We start from the raw sequence: 25,584 nt of genomic DNA on the forward strand, positions 1-25,584 counted from the left end.
CGTATCCACTCACCTCTGCTGGGCATATAGACTCTGACATGCTGGAACCATTATCAATCCAAATTAAAACACCTCCTGTGAAAAAGGGGAGGGGTGCACTGCTACAGAGGGTGCCATTCCCCCTATGTTGTACAAAAACACAAAAAGAAAAATAGCCAGCACAACAACCTGATACATGGGTGCACACTGCTCTGGCACATATAGAGTATATATATATAAAAAGTTTTTTCCTGGATAACCCCTTTAAGTTGATGTGTTGGAAGCAGGAAAAATGGGCAAGTGTAAGTTTCTGAGGAATGAGGGTCAAAGTATTATTAATGCTATGCTGCTAAGAGACAAAAAAAGAAGACATGTAAAAATGGCCAAATCTGTTCAGGAGGGTAAAAAAAAAACATTTTTCACTTATGTTATGTTAAGTATAGACAAAAAAATAAAAACTGTGACATTAAAGGGGTACTCCCATGGGAAAGAAACATTTTTAATCAACTGGTGCCAGAAAGTTAAACAGATTTGTAAATTACTTCTATTAAAAAATGTTAATCCTTCCAGTACTTTTTAGGGGCTATATACTACAGAGGAAATGCTTTTCTTTTTAGATTTCTCTGATGTTATGACCACAGTGCTCTCTGCTGACCTCTGCTGTCCATTTTAGGAACTGTCCAGAGCAGCATATGTTTGCTATGGGGATTTTCTCGTGTTCTGGACAGTTCCTAAAATGGACAACAGAGGTCAGCAGAGAGCACTGTGGTCATGACATCAGGGAAATCTAAGAAGAAACGCATTTCCTCTGTAGTATATAGCCCCTAAAAAGTACTGGAAGGATTAAGATTTTTTTAATAGAAGTAATTTACAAATCTGTTTAACTTTCTGGTACCAGTTGATTTAAAAGAAAATTTTTTTTTTTCCATGGGAGTACCCCTTTAAAAATATTGATGGCGGATAAAACAGTCACTGACCATTTGCAAAGCTACTTTAGCTCTGGATTGCAGAAGGTGGCTTTCACAATAATAATTTCCTTGTTTAGGCATTGCCTCTAGTTGTAAGGGTTCAGCTCCAGTGTTTTTAAAAGCCAAAGTTATAGGTGACCCTGTGCATTAAAGTCACAAGTCAATAGATTCAGATGGCACACACCCCAGAGTCCCCAAAGAACTCAATTTTTTTATTACTGACCCACCCCAACCCCCTAGGTGCTTTATAACAAGTCCCTTCTAACAGGAGATGTTCCTGATGATTCCCGAATGTAGAATAGAGGCCAGTTAGAATCACATCTATAGTAGTAAGAATAGTGGAAACCTTCCTAAAAAAAGAGGATAATTGAACACCTAAAAACCCAACAACTTGTTGGTCAGAAACCTGCATGGCTTTACTAATGGCAGATAATTTTGCACATATTGATCTCTTTGACTATATGACAAAAGTGATGGGCAGAAGTGGTTCTGTAGATATCGCCTATCTAGACTTCAGCAAAGTCTTTGCTATGGTTCTATATAAAGAGCTTATAGAAACATCTGTGAAATTGAGGCTTAAAGGGGTACTCCATTGCTCAGTATTTGGAACAAACTGTTCCGAACGCTGGAGCCAGTGCCGGGAGGGCTCGTGGCGTCATTCCCCCACCCATCATGATGTCACACCCCACCCCCTCAATGCAAGTGAATGGAGGGGCAGGGCGTGACGTCATGAGGGGACAGGGCTATGATGTCACGAGCTCCCGACACTGGCTCCAGTGTTTGGTACAGTTTGTTCCAAATGCTGAACAGCGGAGTACCCCTTTAATTTCGTGATAGCTCTGTGGATATGTAGTTGGCTGTAGGATAGATATCAGAGAGTTTCATTGATCGTGTGTACAAGTGGTGGGCACAAGGGTCTCTTCTTGGTCTATTCTTTTTAGTGTGGCTATAAGTGACATCGAAAAAGGTTTGATTGGTAAGGTTTGTCAGTGACACAATAGGGTTGATGTTCATGGAGGTGGCTGTAAAATGGAAAATGATTTAACTTTTACAGAAAACTGATTCAAAAAATGGAAATTACAGTCCGTTTCCAAATGTACTTTAAGGGTACACTCACACGAGCGGATATGCAGCAAATTTTACGCTGCAGATCCGCCACTGAAGGACCTCTAAATGCTGGCTTTACATGTGCCTGCTCGGAGCGGCAATAAGCCGCTGAGTGTAGACACACTAAAACGATCTGCGAGTCACCCTGCATGCACAGTGTACTCGCACACACCGTGGCCGCTCCCCCTGCTCAATGAGCTGCCGCGATGTGTGAGTATACTGCAAATGCACCTCTCACACATCGCAGTGTCTTTGCTCGTAGTGATGAATTGCCGCTCCGAGCAGGCACATGTAAAGGCAGAATACAGAGGGTCCTTCAGAGGCGGGTCCGCAGCGAAATACGCTGAGAAAATCCGCTCGTCTGAACGTACCTTTAAAGAAGGAATCCTCTGAGTATAGTATTGGCAGTTTTGTGTTAGTGAAGACTTCAGAAAAGAAGGATTTCAGCAAAGTGATAGAAAACTCCAGCACTATTCACACTCTCATATAATGCCGATGCTCAGCAAGCCACAGTTCATCGGAGTCCACACAAATCCTGAATGAAGTAGGAAAAGCTGAATTTAAAATGCTAAATTCATCACAAGATATGAGCAGTCATAGATTTCGTTCATAATCCATTCATTTCTGGAGGATTTAACTCCTTAAGGATATAGGGCGTACCTGTACGCCCTACGCCCGGTCCCGTTGTTTAAAACGGGGTCACGCCGTGACCCCGCATCACACCGGGTCGGTCCTGGCTGCTAATCATAGCCGGGAACTGGGCTAACAGCGCGCGGCATCGGTCGTTGTGCCGCGGGCTGTTAACCCTTCAGACTCGGCAATCAAAGTTGACCGCCGCGTCTGAAAATGAAAGTAAACGCTTCTCGGCAGCTCAGTCGGGCTGATCGGGACATCGCGATAAAATCGCAATGCTCCAATTAGCTGGGACGCCCGCGGAGGTCTCCTTAACTGTCTCCGCGGCATCCGATCGTCGATTGATTGCTCCAAGCCTGAGCTACAGGCTTGAGCAATCGAGCCCCTATTTGACTGATCCGTGCAAAGCTGTGGTTTGCAGGGATCAGCATAGGAGATCAGTGTGTGCAATGTTATAGGCCCCTATGGGAGCTATAACACTGCAAAAAAGAAGTGAAAAAAAAAAGTTGACAAAGGTCATTTAACCCCTTCCCTAATAAAAGTTTAAATCACCCCCCTTTTCCCATAAAAAAAACTGTGTAAATAAAAATAAACAAATGTGGTATCGCCTCGTACGAAAATTTCCGAACTATAAAAATATATTGTTAATTAAATCGCACAGTCAATGGCGTGCGCAAAAAAATTCCAAAGTCCAAAATAGTGTATTTTTGGTCACTTTTTATATCATGAAAAAATGAATAAAAAGTGATCAAAAAGTCCTATAAATACAAAAATGGTACCTCTAAAAACTTCCGAACAAGGCGCAAAAAATTAGTTCTCATACCGGCCTGTACGCGGAAAAAAAAAAGTTATAGGGGTTAGAAGATGATAATTTTTAACATATAAATTTCCATGCATGTAGTTATGATTTTTTTCCGGAGTACGACAATATCCAACCTATATAAGTAGGGTATCATTTTAACCGTATGGACCTACAGAATAAAGATAAGGTGTTATTTTTACCGAAAAATGCACTGCGTAGAAACGGAAGCCCCCAAAAGTTACAAAATTAAATTTTTTCTTCAATTTTGTCACACAATGAATTTTTTTTCCGTTTTGCTGTGGATTTTTGGGTAAAATGACTGATGTCACTGCAAAGTAGAATTGGTGGCACAAAAAATAATCCCTCATATGGAATTTCATGTGCAAAATTGAAAGCATCATGATTTTTAGAAGATGATGAGGAAAAAATTAAAATGCAAAAACGGAAAAACCCTGCGTCCTTAAGGGGTTAAAAGTTAAAAAATTGAACACTTACTTACCTGTTTCTTACCTAAACTTGGCACATTTTTTTATTGATTGTAATTTTTTAAGTAAAATTTCTAGTAAATCTGTCAGTCCACGAGCAACCACATCCTCCACTGCTATACCTTGCTTTCCTTCCTCTTAAAAAAGTTATGAAAAAAGCACAAAATAGCAAAAAAAAGGTCAAACATGTTAGTGAAAATATGGTGTGCCGCAGAAAATCATTAAAATACCCTCCTATGTGTATATTACCATATCAGATAATATGACATAATATCTTCTTTTCCAGGAAAAAAACAACATTACCTGTGTGTCTACACCAAGTCAGCCTGTGGAAGATAATATACCACTTTCATTAAGATCCATGCAGAGCAGTTGCCCGGTAGGTGATAAAATACGGCTTATATTTATGCGTAAAAAAAAAATTCTAAGTATGCCTGGGTGGACTGGGAAGACAAAATTCTGTAGCGTTCTACTACATATAGGAGTATACCCAGATATTTGGCCTGGGGAGGGATAAGAAGCAATACAATTCCAGAAAGGAACATCATCAAGTTTAAAGGGGTGGTCCCAAGATCCAAAGTAATCCCCTATCCTGTATCTGACCACTGGGACCCTCACCAATCCCGAGAACAGAGAACAATTGTCCCAAAAATGAATAAGGCAGCAGCATGTATGCACAAGCAGCAGTCCATTCATTCTCAATGGGGCTTTCAAACATTGGCGAATGCTGAGGTTGTCAATGTTCAGAAGCCTCATAGAGAATGGAAATAGCATTGGCCATGCATGCGTGATGAGAATGGAATCTCATATACCTTAACCCCTTCCCACAAATGGACGTAATTGTACATTCATTTTTTCCATGACTCCCCGCAAATGGACGTACAATTATGTCCATTGACGATCACAGCGCTGCTGCGATCGCACGTCCCCAGACACCTGCTGCAACAGTCAGGAGTGGAGCTCCTGAAAGTTAACCCTTCAGTGCTGACCGCTGCACGGATCACCTGTGACAGAGGAAGGGAGCTCCCTCTGTTCCCCAGCAAGACCCCGCGATGCGATCACGGGGTCTCATTGGTAGCCATGGCAACCAGAGACCTCCGAATGCCTGGCTATGGAAACCGATCAGGCTCTGCCTGAGGAAGAGTCTGATCTGCTATTCGTGTCAGTGAAACACTGATAGCTGTCAGTGTTACAATGTCAGGCATAATACACTGCAGTGCAGATCTGTACTGCAGTTTATTAAAAGTGTCAGTGTCAAGTCCCCTAGTGGTACAGTAAAAGAAAAAAAAGTCAAAATAAAGGGAAAAAATAAATAAGTAAATGTTAAGTCAACAATAAATATAAATAAAGAAATAAATGAACACAATCCTCATTATTTTTAGCCCCCCACCCCCCCAAAAAAATTATAATTATATACACATTATTTAACCCGCATGATGTACGCTGTAAAAAAATTCTTTAAAAAAATCACCAAATTTAATGCTTTATGTTAATGCGGCGTCTGTAAAATTAAAATAAATAGTGATCAAAATGTTGCATGTACCCCCAAATGGTACCACTAAAAATGCCAGGCTCTCAGAGAATGGTGACATACAAACGTGATTTTTTCTCATCAACAAAAGTTTTTATAGTATAAATATGATAAACCATAAAATAAAGTACATAAATGAGGTATCACCATAATCGTACCGACCTGAAGAATCAAATTATCATGTCATTTATATTGCACGCTGAATACTCTCCAAAAAAAGAAGAAATAATATTGCCAAAATTACTGCTTTTTGTTAATCCTGCCTAACTAAAAAATTTATAAAAAGTGATCAAAATTTTAGATGTATTTCAAAATAGTACCATTGAACTGCAACTTGTCCTGCGGAGAAAAAAAAACCCTTCCCAAAGCTCTATTAGTGATAAAATAAAAATGTTACAGATCTCAGGATAGGGTCACATTAATTAACTAAAACATAGGAAGACCCTATGGATATGGAGTCAGACTCAAAATCAAAGTGGAAAACCACACTACAGGCTGATCCAACTTTATGTAATGTCCTTAAAACAAGTCAAAATGAGGCTCAGTAGTGTGTGTGGCCTCCATGTGCCCGTATGACCTCCCTACAATGCCTGGGCATGCTCCTGATGAGGTGGCGGATGGTCTCCTGAGGGATGTCCTCCCAGACCTAGACTAAAGCATCTGCCAACTCCTGGACAGTCTGTGGTGCAACGTGACGTTGGTGGATGGAGGGAGACATGATGTCCCAGATGTGCTCAATCGGATTCAGGTCTGGGGAACGGGCGAGCCAGTCCATAGCATCAATGCCTTCCTCTTACAGGAACTACTGACACACTCCAGCCACATGAGGTCTAGCATTGTCTTGCATTAGGAGGAACCCAGGGCCAACTGCACCAGCATATGGTCTCACAAGGGGTCTGAGGATCTCATCTCGGTACCTAATGGCAGTCAGGCTACCTCTGGCAAGCATGAGGCTGTGCGGCCCCCAATGGCAGTTTTTATAATTGATTTATGGGGGTAATATGTCACAAAAAAACTATCTTAGAATCACTTTGATTATTTAAAGGGGTACTCCGGTGGAAAACTTTTTTTTTTTTTAAATCAACTGGTGCCAGAAAGTTTTTGTAAATGACTTCTATTAAAAAAATCTTAATTCTTCCAGTACTTATTAGCTGCTGAATACTACAGAGAAAATTCTTTTCATTTTGGAACACAGAGCTCTCTGCTGACATCATGACCACAGTGCTCTCTGCTGACATCTCTGTCCACTTTAAGAACTGTCCAGAGTAGGAGAAAATCCCCATAGCAAACATATGCTGCTCTGGAAAGTTCCTAAAATGGACAGAGATGTCAGCAGAGAGCACTGTGCTTGTGATTCAGCAGAGAGCTCTGTGTTCCAAAAATGAAATAATTTTCTCTGTAGTATTCAGCAGCTAATAAGTACTAGAAGTATTAAGATTTTTTTAATAGAAGTAATTTACAAATCTGTTTAACTTTCTGCCACCAGTTGATTTAAAAAAAAAAGTTTTCCACTGGAGTACCCCTTTAACGTGCGCCAAAGTTATTACAACATAAAGTGGGACAGGTCAGATTTGAAAAATGAGCCTTGGTCCTTAAGGCCAAAATTGGCCCAGTCCTGAAGGGGTTAAAGGGGCTTAAGGCCAAAATTGGCCCAGTCTTGAAGGGGTTAAAGGGGCTTCCAAGTACTAGATAACCCCCCCCCCCCTTCCCTGTTCCCTAGAAATTTAACTTTTAAAGGGGTACTCCACTTCTCAGCGTTTGGAACAAACTGTTCACCTTACAGCAGATGTGATTATTATTTTAATTTCTATACTTAATAATTTAAAAAAATACTAAAATGTCCATTTTTGGAAGTCAATGGCCCTGACTATTGTAAACCCGACATGTATTGTCGGGTTGTGTGGGTTGTGTGCCAGGATTTGCACCAAAATAAAAAAATAAAAATAAAAAAAACAACCAACTCTCCATTCTACTGGGAAAAAAAAATGAAAAAGGGGCTTAGCTGTCGGGAAAATGGGGCGTGTTCATCAACGAGGAGGCGTGTCCCCCAAATTTTCGAAAAATCCCAACATATTTACTAAGGTTTCCACAGAAAATGTAGTGGATTTGAGCTGAGGAAAACCCTATAGATCAGAGCATGTGTAAAAAAAAAAGTTAAACACAGGGAAAAGTACAAAATGTAGGGAAACCTTAGGGAAAGTAAATACCATGAAAAAATATCTGTTGGGAAAAAACCCACAAAGAAAACTCCACTCCACTCAGGCCCAATGTTTTAGGTATATCCTCCATAGAAAAAAAATGACTAACTTTACTTTTAGATCGGTATGTTTACTTTTTATCACTTCCTTGAAAAGAACTTTCTGTCGACACAAAGAAAAAGTTTGTTGACAAAATCACATGAAAAGTAGGACTAAGAATTACGCAAGCAAAGTCATGACTTATTGCGTTAGACAAACAGAGCTAATAATAGTCAAAATGGAGGAGGGAATATTTACAGGAAATGCATTGTGATTAGAACGTAACAAAATAAACCTGGATCCTCTACATAGCAGTCATACCACAGTGCAGGATTTTCTATACAGGAATAAATATTGTAAATAAATTCATAATAGTCATTTGTCTTCTATTTGTCTTAGGTGTCCAGCCAAGGTCATCCTATGAGTTTGTCCACATCTCCATGCTCTTCACATGGTATGCATTTTAAGTCAATTTTGTTTTATTGCTCCAATACACTTTCCCCAACCAGTGACTTTGGCGCTACATTTGGTTCTTAGGATCTTTGCATGGGGTTTCCCTGTTTTTTATTATTGTGCACTAAAAGTATCAGTGATGTTAATACATATAATTATTAATCTGCTTACCAAATTAGAGGTTAAATGCAAGACTTTTCTCTTTGTTAAACAGGAATGTGGGTGCACTACTGTGGTAGATGTATACAATGACATTGGCTATCCCTCAACACTGATGTTTCGCCAGTGTATCCTTATATGAAGGACACACCAGAGCCCGCACACCAACGCCAAGGTTTCTCAAAATGGCGCGGGACCTACGCTAATCCTACCTGTGCTTGATAAGCAAAACAGGGGCCAGTGGGCAATTACGTCAGCATTCGGTCGACTCACAACTTCCTCCCAGATACCCTCCAGCATGACTGAGCACACATGCAGTGGGAGGAGGGAGGCTCTGGTGTGTCCTTCATATAAGGATACACTGGCGAATGTCTCAATTTTAACATCAGTGTTGAGGGATAGCCAATGTCATTGTATACATCTACCACAGTAGTGCACCCACATTCCTGTTTTGCATTATTTTTATTGTTACACATCCCCACCGTTTATCTGGTGTAGGATTCTATTGTGGCACTTGTAGTCCGCTGCAGGCATCCTCCATTGAATGCATTTTTATGCTGGGGATCGCCCCTAGCAACGGACTACAAGGGCAGGACCTTTTCTCTTTGTTAGCCAGATTTGAAAATGTGGGGTTTGATTCTGGTTAATTTGTTAATGTCACATTTAACAAATAGTTAATATTTTGCAGCAAACCTTTGTCTGCTCATAAGGCCTCTATTTGTGGCTGTACCATACTCTATTTGGTGACGTAATGTATGTAGTCGATACCCTACCACAGGGACGTGCACACACAGACTCAAAAGGGGGCTTGAGCCTCTGCCCTTTTAACACAACTGCTCTCTAATGCCCTCACTGATTGGGACCTCGGTGGGGTGATGCAGGTCCCATTTAACTGACATGACTGCTGGGGGTCCCTATCTTCAGGAATTGTGTTGTGTTAACATATTACAGAGGAAGAGGTTCTACGTTTGCTGTCTAAAATGAAAACAAATAAGTCACAGGTGCTTGATGGGATACACCCAAAATTATTAAAAGATCTTAGTGGGGAGCTAGCAAAACCATTAACAGATTTATTTAACCAATCACTGGTAACAGGAGTTGTCCTGGAAGATTGGAAATTAGCAAATGTCGTGCCCATTCACAAGAAAGGTAGTAGGGAGAAATCAAGCAACTATAGGCCAGTTAGTCTGACATCAATAGTGGGGAAATTAATGGAAACCCTACTAAAGGATAGGATTTTGGAACATCTAAAATCACATGGATTGCAAGATGAAAAACAACATGGGTTTACTTCAGGCAGATCTTGTCAAACAAATCTTATAGATTTTTTTTGACTGGGTGAATTAAATAATAGATGGCGGAGGGGCAGTAGACATCGCATATCTAGATTTTAGTAAGGCTTTTGACACTGTCCCACATAGAAAACTTATCAATAAACTAATCATTGAGCTTGGACTCCCATATTGTTGAGTGGATTAGACAGGGGCTGAGTGACAGACAGAGGGATGTAGTCAATGGAGTATATTCAAGGCAAGGTCTTGTCACCAGTGGGGTACCTCAGGGATCTGTACTGGGACCAATTTTGTTCAATATCTTCATTAGTAATATCGCAAAAGGTCTCGATGGTTAGGTCTTGGTCTTTTTGCTGATGACACAAAGATATGTAACATGGTTGATGTTCCTGGAGGGAAACGCCAAATGGAAAAGGATTTAGACAAACTAGAAGAATGGTCAGAACTCTGGCAATTGAAACTTAATGTGCATAATAAGTGCAAGATAATGCATCTGGGGCGTAAAAACCCTCAGGCAGAATATAGAATATTTGACACAGTCCTGACCTCAGTATCTGAGGAAAGGGATTTAGGAGTAATTATTTCAGAAGACTTAAAGGTAGGACAACAATGTAATAGAGCAGCAGGAAACGCTAGCAGACTGCTTGGATGTATAGGGAGAGGTATAAGCAGTAGAAAGAGGGAAGTGCTCATGCCGCTGTACAGAACACTGGTGAGACCTCACTTGGAGTATTGTGCGTAGTACTGGAGGCCGTATCTCCAGAAGGATATAGATACTCTAGAGAAAGTTCAGAGAAGATAATAAACTAGTACATGGATTGCAGGATAAAACTTACCAGGAAAGGTTAAAGAACTTTAACATGTATAGCTTGGAAGAAAGAAGAGACAGAGAGGAATCAGGGGATATGATAGAGACTTTTATATACATAAAGGGAATCAACACGGTAAAGGAGGAGAGCATATTTAAAAGAAGAAAAACTACCACAAGAGGACATAGTTTTAAATTAGAGGGGCAAAGGTTTCTGCAGTAATATCAGGAAGTATTACTTTACTAAGAGAGTAGTGGATGCATGGAATAGCCTTCCTGCAGAAGTGGTCACTGCAAATACAGTGAAGGAGTTTAAGCATGAATGGGATAAGCATAAGGCTCCTTCATATAAGATAGGAAGATAGGGACAGGGACTATTGATGGGATTCAGAATATTGGGCAGACTAGATGGGCCAAATGGTTCTTATCTGCTGACACATTCTATGTTTCTATGTTAAAGTTTTTACAAAATAATAATGAGAAGTGTTTCTTCTATTCGAGCCCCTAACCCACAAAATGTCTGTGCATGTCCCTGCCCTACCCTAAAAGTAGAGATCGGAGGGGAACTCACCATTAGTGTTGCTCGCGAATATTCGCAATGCAAATTTTGTTCGCAAATATGCGATATTCGCGAACAAAATTTGGATCACGAATATTCGCGAATATAGCACTATAAATTCGCAATTACGAATATATATATATATATATTTTTTTTCACAGTACACATCACAGTGATCACCCCTCTCTGCTTCCAGCTTGTGTGGTGTAAAGAAGGTTCTAATACTACTGCGTGAGACTGGCGTACGAATTTTCGCATATGCAAATGTTGCGCTTATGCTAATTTTCGCATATGCTAATTTTCACGAATGCAAATTTTAGTTTATGTTCTTTTTTGAATATGCAAATTTTCGCATATGCGCAAATAAAACGTCAATATTACGAATATGCGACTTTAGCGAATATATGACGAATATTCGTCCATATATTCACGAAATATCGCGAATTCGAATATGGCCTATGCCGCTCAACACTACTCACCACCAGAGCAGGGCATGAAGTGAACACTTCCACGATCGTATTTCTTCTGGTTTCGTAAGGAATCTGACAATAGAAATTTTAAGTTAGGCATCATTTACCTACTTAGCTGTAATGTGACCATGTTCATAAGGTCTTTCTGATTCTGAATTCAGGTTGTTTGCTGTTCCTTAATTTGGGGAAACCTTAAAAATATATCACCACATATATCTACACTTTTGAAAACAGGATGGACCCTCCCTAATTCTTATTAAAGGGGTTATCTAGTAGTAGTATAGAGTAGAAAAGAGAAGACAGACCTCAAGGTATAGGCTGTGGACTGTATACTTATTGGTACTCAAAATTCATACATGATTCATACATTTGAGAACCAATAAGTATACAGTAAGTATACAGTCCACAGCAAGGGCCCTGCTTGGACATACTATCAATTGTAATTCACCAATAAATTGTTTATGCATATCTAACTAGCTTGTTCATCTTTACATATATATACCTTGAGGTCTGCCTTCTCTTTTCTACTCTATACTACTCTTTTTTGGCACGTAGGGTACGTGCAACACATGCACCTTGGTATATATACATATAGTGGGAGATTTATCAAAACCTGTGTAGAGGAAGAGTAGTGCAGTTGCCCATAGCAACCAAACAGATCCCTTCTTTCATTTTTCACAGGCCTTTTTAAAAATGAAAGAAGTGAGCTGATTGGTTGCTATTTTTTTTTTTATCTAAAGCCGAGGAACGTGCTCTCGAATCACCCAAAGTGCAAGAAAAAGTGCAAACGTGTTACACTAAAAAAAACGTGCACAAAGGATGCGGTCTATCGCAAGCCCTTCTCCGATAGGAGAGAGGCCCCCCAACAAACCTTACCCTTCACCTCCGGACCAAAAGGTACCTGCGAGGTTCCAGGTTCGATGTCCCTTTTCGCCGAAGCTACTAGGGGACCACAAATGCTCCCGGCATCCCCCTTGGCGTTAGCCAAGGTATCTGCCCGCAGAGCCGATAACGGTAGGTACCCTGCCAAAGCAGGAGTACCCGGGGTGTTTGCAGGGAGGTGCAGAACCTAATGGCCACACACACCTCCCCTAGACCGCCAGGAGGGACACCCAGAAGGGCTACCGCATCCTGACAAATCCTGTGAACACACAACACGCAAAAAGTGACACAGTGAGACAAAAGAAATAAATAAGTGAATGTGTGCAGATATACTGCCCGGACATCCGTCCGGATCTATAAAAAATTTCTCTGATCCTAGCCAGAAGGCCGGGAATCAAGAGGTGAGTGCCACAAGGTGAAGAGATTATGGTGCCCGTGCTTCAACTCAGTGAGTCCATCCTCCCAGTGAGTTTCGGCACCTCGGGGTCACCACTCCCCGAGGCACAAAAGTACCTCGGCTCTAGACCCTCTCAGCCTCATGGCGAGACCTGGAGGGAACAGGTCACATCGGGGCAGCCGTCGAGCTGATTCCTCAGAACCAGCCCCGGAAAGCCCTGGTACACCTGCATCCTCCATGCAGCACCCATCCCCACCAGCATGAAAACTGATAAGAACAGATACTACACTTGATCTTAGCCAAAAGGCCGAGAAGCGATTTTGCTATGGGCAACTGCACCACTCTTCCTCTGCACAGGTTTTGATAAATCTCCCCCATAGTGTGAACCCCCCAATCTCTTTTTTCTGTTATCTTGCAGCAGCATGTTTTTTTTAATTTCTTTAATTTTTTTTTATAATCTGCCCATTCTTTCTTTTTTATTTAAATAAAAAACCTTTACTTACCTCCCTTGGTTCCCTGGTGCCTCCGGTATGGCTGCTTCAGTCCATGGTGTGATCCTTTTCCTAATGCTGGGTCTCACCTTGGCCAGTAATTTGCTGCACTGTGATGGATTGACCCCCAGGAGCAGGATACCAGAGGCCCCAGTGGAGGGCTGATGGAAAGTAAAGGTTTATTTTATATAGCAAACAGAATGGGCATATTTAAAAAGAAATAACCACTTTAAAACAATTCTGCTGCTATAAACATAGACTATAAAATAAATGGCCCAAATACTTTTTGAGTATTAAACTAGTGACAGCTTTATTTAAATTACAGGACTAAAGCAATCATGAGTCAGGTGAATTGCAAGGCCATTGGGATTAAAAAATACTGTGAGATCCCAGCTGTCTGTCTGATATTCAGCATGTGGCCAGACAATATAGGCAAAATAGGGGTGGCCTGCTGGGGCTGCCAGTCTAGCAGAACCAATGCACTTTAAGGGCACCAATTAGCGCACTATAGATCCTCATTTCTGTGCATAACCAACATGCCCTCCCCTGGATGACATTACCATTGCAACATTATTAAGGCTGGCCCCTTCCAAAGCTCAGCCTGTTAAAGGGGTACTCCGGTGAAAACCTTTTTTCTTTTAAATCAACTGGTGCCAGAAAGTTAAGCATATTTATAAATTACTTCTATTAAAAAATCGTAATCCTCCCAGTACTTATTAGCTGCTGAATGCTACAGCATGGTGGCTCAGAGGTTAGCACAGCTGCTTTGCAGTGCTGGGGCCTTGAGTTCAAATCCCACTAAGGACAACAATAAATAAAGAGTTATTATTATAATGACGTCAGCAGAGAGAACTGTGCTCGTGATGTCATCAGAGAGAATTCCAAAAAGAAAAGAATTTCCTCTGTAGTATTCAGCAGCTAATAAGTACAGGAAGGATTAAGATTTTTTAATAGAAGTAATTTACAAATCTGTTTAACTTTCAGGCACCAGTTGATTTAAAAGAAAAAAGGTTTTCACCGGAGTACCCCTTTAATCACCATGGGGGACATTTATCAAGGGATTCAGAGCTCTTTTTTTGCTCACAAAAGTCGCACAAAAAGTCGCATTAGCACTTAGTAGCAAAAAGCTACAAAAGAGCTTACGAAAGTAAATTTTATTTTTTACTTTGCAGTGGTCAGGGATTTATGAAGTGCGAAAGTCGCACAAAAAGTCGCAAGCCCTCAAAAACTGCGTAAATGTAAGCCAGCCCAGAGTTGGCTTACAAAACGGCTTTCGAGAGCAAATTTTATATTTCCTGCTGGCAGCCGTGATCACAGCTCCAGCGGGAAACATATTGCAACTGTACAAAGGAGCCCGGGCTGGCATCACTCTGCAGTCGCCCGGCTCTGTCTGATTCTAACCCTGCTACCCTAATATAATGACATCCCCCCTTGTCTCCCACCTGCCTGCGCCGCACATCTCCCATCTGTCTGCTACCTGTTGCAAGACTACAACTCCCAGCATGTCCATACAGTGAGAGCATGCTGGGAGTTGTAGTATTGTAGAGGGAGGACAATGTGCGGCACGGGCGAGTGAAAGACAAGGGGGGGTGGGGTTTATGTAAAGCAGTGACCCCATCCCCATCATTATATTAGGGTAGCGGGGATAGAATCAGAGGAACCCGGGGCGGCTGCAGACTGATGCCAGCCCGGGCTCCTTTTAACATACCTCGGCGCCGCAGAGTTTCTATTCCCCCTACTGTAATTTCATATTTCCCGCTGGGTCCCGTGATTGGCCAGGACCGAGCAGCCCATCACGGGACCCGGCGGAAAATTTGATATTACATTAGGGACTAAAAGCTCCGCGGCTCCGCTAGATGTTAAAAGGAGCCCGGGCTGGCATCAGTCTGCAGCCGCCCGGGCTCCTAATATATCCTGCGGCACCGTGGCTAACCTCACTTCAGACGCCCGCACCTGGTAAGGAGCCCGGGCTGACATAACTCTGCGGTACACGCCGAGAGATGGCAGGGGCGGCTTCTGCACATCTCCCTGCCCGGCTGCGGGAGTCCTGGGCAGCTGAAGTATTATGTCAGCCCGGGTTCCTTACCGCAGCGCCGCAGAGTTTTTGTCATTTTAAATTTCCCACTGGGTCCCGTGTCACGTGACACGGCGGGAAATATGAAATTACAGTGATTCTCTGATCACTGCAGCCAGGGAGCGGAGCGCATTACCACCCGCTTCCCTGGCTGGCACAACTACAACTCCCAGCATGCCCTTACAGTAAGGGCATGCTGGGAGAGTTGTAGGGGGGGAGGGGGCAGGTGACAAGCTTGTCACCTACCCCCTGCCGCACAACTACAACTCCCAGCATGCCCTTACAGTAAGAATATGCTGGGAGTTGTAGTCATGTGGTGTGGGAGATTGCCCCCCCCCCCCCACTACAACTCCCAGCATGTCCTTACTGTAAGGTGGTTGACAATAAATGTATTAACCTATTTTTCTTTTTATTTTCTTCTCATTTCAGATCCGTGTATTCTGTGGACTACTTCGGATTCGGTGGACTGCGTCGATGACCAGCTTTTTTTTAAATCTGTTTAATGTTAATAAAATGGTTAATGAGGGCTTGTGGGGGAGTGTTTTTTGGGATAAATTTTTTTGAAACGTGTTGTGTTTTTTTATTTTATTTACTTGACAGGCTTAGTAGTGGAAGCTGTCTAATAGACCGAGTCCATTACTAAGCCTGGGCTTAGTGTTATCCCCCAAAACAGCTAGCGCTAACTCCCAATTATTACCCCGGTACCCACTGCCACAGGGGTGCTGGGAAGAGACGGTACCAACAGGCCGGGAGCATCAAATATGTAACAGGCTGGCATTATTTAGGCTGGGGAGGGCCAGTAAGAATGGTCCTCGACCACCCTGGTAACGTCAGGCTGTTGCTGCTTGGTTGGTATTTTGCTGAAAATAAAAATAGGGGGAACCATATGCGGTTTTTTTTTATAATTAATTATTTATGCAAAAAAAAAAGATAAAATTCCCCCTATTTTTATTTTTTGCCAAATACCAACCAAGCAGCAACAGCCTGACGTTACCAGGGTGGGCGAGGACCATTGTTACTGGCCCTCCCCAGCCTAAATAACGCCAGCCTGTTACCGCCTAGGCCCAGGAGTGCCATATTTGATGCTCCCGGCCTGTTGGCATCGGCTCTTCCCGACACCCTTGTGGTGGTGTGTACCTGGGCAATAATTGGGAGTTAGTGCTAGCTGTTTTGGGAGCTAATGCTAAGCCTCAGCTTAGTAATGGACTCTGTCTATAAGACAGCTTTCACTACTAAGCCTGTCAAGTAAATAAAAAAACAACATGTTTAAAAAAAAATGTATTCCAAAAAAACACTCCCCCAAACCATTTTATTAACATTAAACCAAAAAAATGCTGATCACTGTACTCCCCTGAATCTAAAGTAATCCGCAAGATGCACGGATCTGAAATGAGAAGAAAAAAATTAGTACATTTAGGGGAAAAACAGTTGTAAAGCTTATGTGTGCTAACAAAAATGGTATTCAAAAGTGATTTATTGGTTGTTGTTTATGTAAACCAAATTTATCAACCCACCATGATAGTATTATATATGTGTCACACATAAGCAAAGCCAAAAGCAAGATAAAAAATGCCTACATAACTCGCTTACCAAAGCAACGATGATAAATGTCCCGGCATAAGGTTATCCTCCTCTATCAGTGAACATGAACCCACTGTAACTTGCCTGCAACTTCCACCTGATTCCTGGGAGGCCAGACCAAAGCTGTGACATTGTATACAAGATGCCATTTCTTTTTTTTTATTTATTCATATAATTTTTTTGCACATTTAAAATGCCATGAGTGTATAATTAAATGTCCTAGCAAAAATTATGAAAATGGTGCTAAACATTGCAAACCCACTACTCGCAAAAAAATCATCCTCCAGCGCTCATGAGAGGGAATAACAACCCTGTGGAGGAAACCTCTAGGGAACCACGGCTAAAGGATTGCCTTTTCTTTGGACTTTTGGATTTAGGATTAATGCCTACTGGTAATTCTTCAAATAATACATAAAATGCTCATGATATACAGATGCCCAGATATACAGTAGCAATAAGAAAAAAATAACAGATACAATAATACAACCATCATCATTAGAGATGAGCGAACTTACAGTAAATTTGATTTGTCACAAACTTCTCGGCTCGGCAGTTGATGACTTATCCTGCATAAATTAGTTCAGCTTTCAGGTGCTCCGGTGGGCTGGAAAAGGTGGATACATTCCTAGGAAAGAGTCTCCTAGGACTGTATCCACCTTTTCCATCCCACGGGAGCACCTGAAAGCTGAACTAATTTATGCAGGATAAGTCATCAACTGCCGAGCCGAGAAGTTCGTGACGAATCGAATTTACTGTAAGTTCGCTCATCTCTAATAATCATGCAAGTAATTCTCCTGGTGAGAGGAAGAAAGAAATAAGGCAGGAACTTAAATCTATTCCTAAACCCCACCCTCTTCGTAGTAAAAAAAAACTAGGCACACATACTCCCTACTCTTAAAGCAGAAGTACCTGTAAGGGTATATATCATGAAGAAAAACTATCTATCCTTCTGATCCGTTTTAGATCGCGGGGGGGGGGGGGGGGGGGGGTCTGAGCGCTCTCCTGTTTGGAGCCCCGGTTCTCCAGGCTGCTTTTGTGCTTCTTTATGCAGTTTTTCAAGCCAAACTATGAATAGCTCATGTCATATCCTGTATATTCCATTTCCCTTTGCTCTCTATTTCTAGTTTTGGCTTGAAAAACTGCATGAGAAAGCTGCATGTATCTTTACTGTCACTGGTCCATTGTGGAGCACAAAAACCATACAACAGCAAGGGGGCCAACATAGGATTTGAACTTTCATCACAATACTGGTATAATCCTTTGGGTAGGCTATAACCATTTTTATGATGATACATTTCTTTTCTGTTATTTTCACGGTGTAGATAGAAACAGCATACCGACTGAGGTCTGGAATCTAAGGGATGTTTGTAAACCAGCTAAGGAAAGAGAATATTCTCCCATTTCTATACGTAAGTAAACGTTATGCTGCTGTATATACTTTGTATAAATATTTATATATATATTACTCTAATCAATATAAGGGAAAAAAGGAGGAGAAAAAACAACGGCGCACTCCCTAGTATAGTATTTCTGGAATAAAAAGTAAAGGTGTAACTACCCACCACTAGCACACAAGGTGTCGCACTGACCTTGAGTGGATGTATGGAGAGGTCAGTAGGGCCTCTGATGTATGGTTGAGGGTGTGCAAAGGTAGAATTGTCACAGTCTGCTGCTCTCACCCCTTTTTTCCGTGTTCCCAAGTGAGACAGACAATGAGGTAATATGGAGGGTATAGAAAGTATGTTTTTTTTTTTGAGAGCGCTACTGTATCTCGACGGGAGTCGAATGAAACAGAGATAAAGCCGGCACTTACGCAGGACTAGCTTTTATTGGTAAAAGAAGTCAAAAACAGGACAGCGCGTTTCGGCACACACTTGCGCCTTCCTCAGGTCCACAAATATAACTACAGAAAAAACATACATATGAATGAAGGTAAATCAAAATACATAATGATGTGCACATGTTTTTAGAGATATGTCAAACACATGTTCTATACATTTGTTTACATGTTGTAGTCTTCTTTTAATTCGATTTTAGACAATAATCATCATCATTGGTATTATCATTTTGTACTTTTATTTACCTTCATTCATATGTATGTTTTTTCTGTAGTAATATTTGTGGACCTGAGGAAGGCACGAGTGTGCGCCGAAATGCATTGTCCTGTTTTTGACTTCTTTTACCAATAGAAGCTAGTCCTGCGTAAGTGCCGGCTTTATCTCTGTTTCATTCGACTCCTGTCGAGATACTGTAGCTCTCAAAAAAAAACATACTTTCTATACCCTCCATATTACCTATTTCTAATGAATATAGAAGGAAAGGCAGAGAGCACAATTACGAGACTGTCCAGTTGCCAACTAGCAAGATGAGTCAAGCTTAAAGCAAAAGTACAGCTACAGGTGCTACAGTATCTTCACTACTAACGCGGTGCTAAGCTTTAAAGTGCAGTGTTTCATGACACAATATAAAAAAGAAAAGACTAACTTGCACTCGCCGTTACTGTAGCTTTCATGTCACGGTCATTCCATTCAGCCCCCTTAGACCATGTCGGCCTCTGCTTTGTTTGACGTAGGCTTTATTGACTACAAACCTGTGCTGCCCACCCTGACCTGTTTGCTTGTTTCTGACTATGTTATTTGTTACTGGCCAGTACCCGAACCTGTCTCTGTCTGTAAATTGGTGACTCGCCCTAGTGGCTCTTGACCTACTTGTCCAGCTGCCACCAACACCAGGAACACTCCCAGGTGTAGCGACCTGATAACCTCTTACAACAAATGCCAGATTCTCACTGGAGGTTATAGGGTGAAAACCAGGGGGCTACTTAGATAACACCCTCTGGAGGGCGGCAAAGCTACTCCAGTTTGGTGGTACAGCAGGCCCGTACCCATTACCTTTTACATTTTATGCTTACAAAGCCCATTTGATCCATGGACTATTGTTAAGGGTACCATGCTCAGTATTTTGATAGATGGGGTCCGTACTACTTATGCATATGTTTTATTATTTTAACTTCTATGGTATTCATGAGTTTTATATCCTCATCCTTGTCATAATGTATCCTATTAGGTCCTGAACAGGAGTCGCCCCCTACAGTGCTCATGTGGATCCAGCAGAAGCGAGATCAGATCATAGGTCAGATGACGGAGGCCTGCCTGAACCAGTGCCTGGATGCTCTCATATCCAAAATGATCATTTTAATGGAAGATTATGAACTTATTAAATCACAGAGGACAAGGAGTGAAAAAGTCCGGAACCTCATTGACACCTGTGACCTAAAAGGAGAATTGTTTGCAAACATTATTGTGCAAAAACTGAAAGAAAATAGGCAAAGTGGCCTCCAACCATTTCCAGACATCTGAGGAAATTTTCCTCTTAAGTTTTTTTTTATATAAATGTCAATAATTGTCCAGTAAATATATATATACAGGTATGTTACCTGCTATCAAGTCACTCCTAGACGCTAAAGGGGTTATTCCACCAAAGACTGGGAGCTGTGTATGGGGTAGTAGTCCACCTTAAATCTCCATTAAAATGGATAGACAATAGTGATCCTTGGACAACTTTAGGTTGCCAAATACAAGGTCGGTGCATGATGTCTATCTTTGGTGTTCTTTATGTTACTGTGTCATGCACGGACCCTTGACTCCTGCATTAAGCTTAATACTGTATCAGTTTTGCCTAGGCAGTTCCTTCAATGGGAAGTAACCACAAAATACAAATAACCTTAATAGGAAACCTATTTACCATATATCAACACCTTTAACTCATTAGGTCGCTCAACATGCACAGAATAGATTGCTAATTCAAATACATTGCTAATGTATTTATTATTTTGTTTTATTATACAGAGGATCGTATTGTTGGTTGCTTCCCTCCCCCCCCCCCCCCCCCCAAAAAAAAAGAAAAAGAAAAAAGGATCTAGCGGGATTTTTGAGGGACAGACATTTTAGAGCACTGTTTTACTTATAGAATTATTAAAGACCAGTATATGGTGAGTAGACAATCAATCATGCACTAAAAGGTCAACAGGGTGACCCAAAAATACCCAAGATTCCCCATATACCAAAAATAATAATAAGTGCTCAAAATTTTATTAAAGGGGTACTCCCGTGGAAAACTTTTTTTTTTTGGTGGTGCCTGAAAGTTAAACAGATTTGTAAATTAGTGCTTCATACATTACTGTTAATATTTACCATTAGGGCCCTATGGTTATTAATGATATATTATTGTTCTGTTCAAATGTTTTTTAATTGATTTATTTTATGATTGTATTTTAATAAAATGTTTGCATTGTTTAAACTAACTGTTTTCAAACCATCTTTTCACTGTGCACCCAGTTGGGTGGTATCCTTGAGGTGTGGTTGAAATTTTGCTTCTAGATTTGTAAATTACTTCTATTAAAAAATCTTAATCCTTTCAGTACTTATTAGCTGCTGAATACTACAGAGGAAATGGTTTAATTTTTGAACACAGAGCTGTCTGCTGACATCATGACCACAGTGCTCTCTGCTGACATCTCTGTCCATTTTAGGAACTGTCCAGAGTAGGAGAAAATCCCCATAGCAAACATATGCTAATCTGGACAGTTCCTAAAATGGACAGAGGTGTCAGCAGAGAGCACTGTGGTCATGATGTCAGCAGAGAGCTCTGTGTTCCAAAAAGAAAACCATTTCCTCTGTAGTATACAGACCCTAAAAAAGTACTGAAAAGATTAAGATTATTTAATAGAAGTAATTTACAAATCTGTTTAACTTTCTGGCACCAGTTCATTTAAAAAGAAAAAGTTTTCCACGGGAGTACCCCTTTAAAGAGGTACTCCCGTGAAAACCTTTTTTCTTTTAAATCAACTGGTGCCTGAAAGTTAAACATATTTGTAAATTACTTCTATTAAAAAATCTTAATCCTTCCTGTACTTATTAGCTGCTGAAAACTACAGTGGAAATTATTTTCTTTTTGGAATGCTCTCTGATGACATCACGAACACAGTTCTCTGTTGATGTTATTATAATAATACTTTATTTATTGTTGTCCTTAGTGTGATTTGAACCCAAGTCCCCAGCACTGCAAGGCAGCAGTGCTAACCACTGAGCCACCATGCTGCCCTTAGCATACATCTGCTATGCATGGTTGCTAAAATGGACAGAGATGTCAGCAGAGAGCACTGTGCTCGTGATGTCATCAGTGTTCCAAAAAGAAAGGAATTTCCTCTGTAGCATTCAGCAGCTAATAAGTACTGGAAGGATTAAGATTTTTTAATAGAAGTACTTTACAAATATGTTTAACTTTCTGCCACCAGTTGATTTAAAAGAAAAAAGGCTTTCACCGGAGTACCCCTTTAATACATGTGGGTTAAAAGGAAGTGCTATCTATATAAGGTCATGGTAAGTATTATTGTATTGCTTTGAACTTGGCCCCCTATAGGGGGCCAAGTTCAAAGCAATACAATAATACTTAATCTGACCTTATATAAATAGCACTTCCTTTAGGGGGCCAAGTTCAAAGCAATGAAATAATACTTACTCTGACCTAATATAGATAGCACTTCCTTTTAACCCACATGTATTAATAAAGTTTCGGGCACTAGTTTTTATTTTTGGTATATGGGAAATCTTGGGTATTTTTGGGTTACCCTGGTGACCTTTTAGTATATGACATTTTACTTATAGGCACCATAACCTGTCATGTCTATCTTTAAGTGTAAACCTTTATATTTTTACATGCAGCAGCGATAGATAACAGACAACTTGACATGCATGGTTTGCAGATATGTTCATGCACAGTGGGTTTTTATATAAAAAAAAATCACCAGACAGCCACAAAATACCTACACTGTAAGTCTGTATTTGCAGGAAGATTTATATTCTAGCTAAAATCTGGAATGAATCTGAGGAAATCTGTAACATATCTGCACAAAGTCTGCACTGGTAAAATCTGGCCATCACACCCCTTGCATTGAGGGGACGGGGATGACGTCACACGGGGGCGAAGTCGTGACGTCATGGACTTCCGTTCAGGAGGTCGGGACCCAGACCCTCCAGCGCTTCCGGAGCAGAAACAGGTGGGTGCCGCATGCTATATTGCGGGGGTCCCCAGCAGCGGGACCCCCGCAATCAGACATCTTATCCCCTATCCTTTGGATAGGGGATACGATGTCTAGGGGTGGAGTACCCCTTTAATACATATTGGCACTATAAAAAACTGAAGCTGCAAACTTTGTGAAAACCAACATTTTTGTCAGTCTCTAAATTTTTGAGCACAACTGTAGATTGACTTAAACGGGACAATGCCATGGTTTTTCTTGCACTGCAGCTGTAAACAGTCTGGTGATGCCAAAATAGGTGCAACAGCACTGCAGAGACTGCTTCAAATATGTCTAGTTACCAACACAATATAGAGAAGTCATCATTCCTTTCATGGTGCAATTACATTGTTCATGCTGCAATTTCTAATACAAAAGTAAAAAAGAGTAGTCTCTTGTACATCACGTAAGTAACGTGATGTTTGAAATTTTCCAGGGCCAATTTGATGTAGTTCACACTTCACAAGCAATGTTCACTGTCCTGAGAAATATGGTGCATCTAAGTGGAGTACTATATACTAACTATGGGGGAGATTCTCAAAGAATTTCGCTGCAAAAAAAACAAAACAATTTTGCGCCAAAATTTTGGCGCGAAAAGTATCAACCAAATTTTCAAAGAGCTTTGTGCTGCGGTTTACACCGTTCGCGTCAGTTTTGTAAAAGGGGGCATGTCCAAGTATATTGTCTGCTTTACATGATATTTTCAAAGGGGTGAGAGTCCAGTTTACATAAAAAATTTCACACCAGATTTTTGAAGTTATAGAAATCACAGACATGGTTGTAGTTTTATTTTATTTTTTATTTTATTTTTTTGGGGGGAAAAGGTGTTATTTAAGTAAATATTAAAAAAATAAATAATTATTATGGAAAAATGTTATAAAAAAAAAAAAAAAAAAAAATATATATATATATATATATATATATATATATATATATATATTCTTGGTCACGGCACCTGCACTCATATTTAAGCTCAGAAATGTTTTATTTAAACAGTTATCGCTTTTCTGAGCACTAGTAATCATGGAATATTTTGTGACATGTTTTTTGGCACAAGAAAACAAAAGTGGTGTGAAAATTTATTTTCACATATTTTCAAAGCAGCACAAGAGACCTTTGAAAATGTGAGGAGAAAAAAAGAATGTCTGGATAATATCGCTGCAACAGAAATTACTGTAGTTTTTGAGAATCTCCCCAAGTGTGCCCCAAAATTGATGACGTTTTTTTTTTTTTTTTTTTATTAAATATTGCAACAGAAGAATAAAAAAGGGTACAGTACTCACCAACGTTGGTAGCTTCCTTGCACCTTCAGTTCATGAAAAAATTCCACAGAGGCCTGTTCAGGGATGCAGTGGGCACTTTGAGGCCCCTTAGCACCTGGATACATCCCTAAACAGCCTCTGTGCAAAATCACCTCATGTACTAAAGACGCAAAAAAGCTACCTACGTCGGTGAGTGCTGTATGCTTTTTTGTTACATATACAGTATATTCTATGCTTGGGACAGAGCACCTCCTTGGTTGAATTATATTTACCTAATTCTTACTACAATAGAACTTACAGCCCCATATATTGGCAGTTTTGTATAATACAGCCCCATATATTGGCAGTTTTGTATAATACAGCCCCATATATTGGCAGTTTTGTATAATACAGCCCCGTATATTGGCAGTTTTGTATAATACAGCCCCATATATTGGCAGTTTTGTACTCAGCAGTGTCATCCTGTGTCTCTCTTTATGCTTTATTTTTTATTACCATATTTTTCGTCCTATAGGACGCACCGGCGTATAAGATGCACCCAATTTTTAGGGGCAAAATCTAAAAAAATAAAGATTTTGAACCCAATAGTGGTCTTCAACCTGCGGACCTACAGATGTTGCAAAACTACAACTTCCAGCATGCCCGGACAGCCGTTGGCTGTCCGGGCATGCTGGGAGTTGTAGTTTTGCAACATCTGGAGGTCCGCAGATTGAAGACCACTGCAGGAGGAGGTAATACTCACGTGTCCCTGCCGCTCCGGACCCGTCACCGCTGCCCTGGATGTCGCTCCATCGTTGTTGCCGTGTCCCCGTCGCTCCGGAACGTCTCTGCTGCCGGCCGGGTATCCTCGCTCTCCGTCGCCGTCATCACATCGTTACGCACGCCGACACACGTACGCGACCACGTGATGACGAGGAAGGAGAGTGCCGGCCATACAGGGGATCCCTGAACGGAGAAGACACCGAGGAGGCAGGTAAGGTCCCTCCCGGTGTCCTGTAAGCACTAACCCGGCTATTCTAACTAACAGCCGGGTTAGTGTCACTTTCCCTTCAGACGCGGCGGTCAGCTTTGATCGCCGCGTCTGAAGGGTTAATACAGGGCATCACCGCGATCGACGATGTTCTGTATTAGCCGCGGGTCCCGGCCATTGATGGCCGCAGGGAACGATGCGATAGGGGTGTATTCGCCGTATAAGACTCACCGACTTTTTCCCCCCAGTTTTGGGGAAGAAAAAGTGCGTCTTATACGGCGAAAAATACGGTACTTTGCTGTAAAAACTGATATTTATTTAAATAAATAAGCATCTAACCATTTCCTTTCCATAGATAGAAACAG

The 25,584-nt window shown here is 41.1% G+C and overlaps 1 protein-coding gene and 1 pseudogene across 1 annotated transcript in view; one reads left to right on the forward strand and one right to left on the reverse strand.

Annotated features, from left to right (window-relative positions):
* RIPK2 (receptor interacting serine/threonine kinase 2) overlaps positions 1–20,792 on the forward strand; it is a 104,877-nt gene extending 84,085 nt beyond the window's left edge. The window contains exons 8-11 of the mRNA XM_056522302.1: positions 4,261–4,353; positions 8,142–8,196; positions 18,231–18,317; positions 19,975–20,792. Of these exons, the coding sequence (XP_056378277.1) occupies positions 4,261–4,353; positions 8,142–8,196; positions 18,231–18,317; positions 19,975–20,267 (528 nt within the window). The 3' untranslated portion in view covers positions 20,268–20,792. The remainder of the gene's footprint in view (positions 1–4,260; positions 4,354–8,141; positions 8,197–18,230; positions 18,318–19,974) is intronic.
* On the reverse strand, positions 12,922–13,081 carry LOC130275251 (U2 spliceosomal RNA; annotated as a pseudogene).
* Positions 20,793–25,584: the final 4,792 nt, after the last annotated feature.

This window comes from Hyla sarda, chromosome 5 (assembly GCF_029499605.1).
Source record: "Hyla sarda isolate aHylSar1 chromosome 5, aHylSar1.hap1, whole genome shotgun sequence".
Lineage (NCBI taxonomy): Eukaryota > Metazoa > Chordata > Amphibia > Anura > Hylidae > Hyla > Hyla sarda.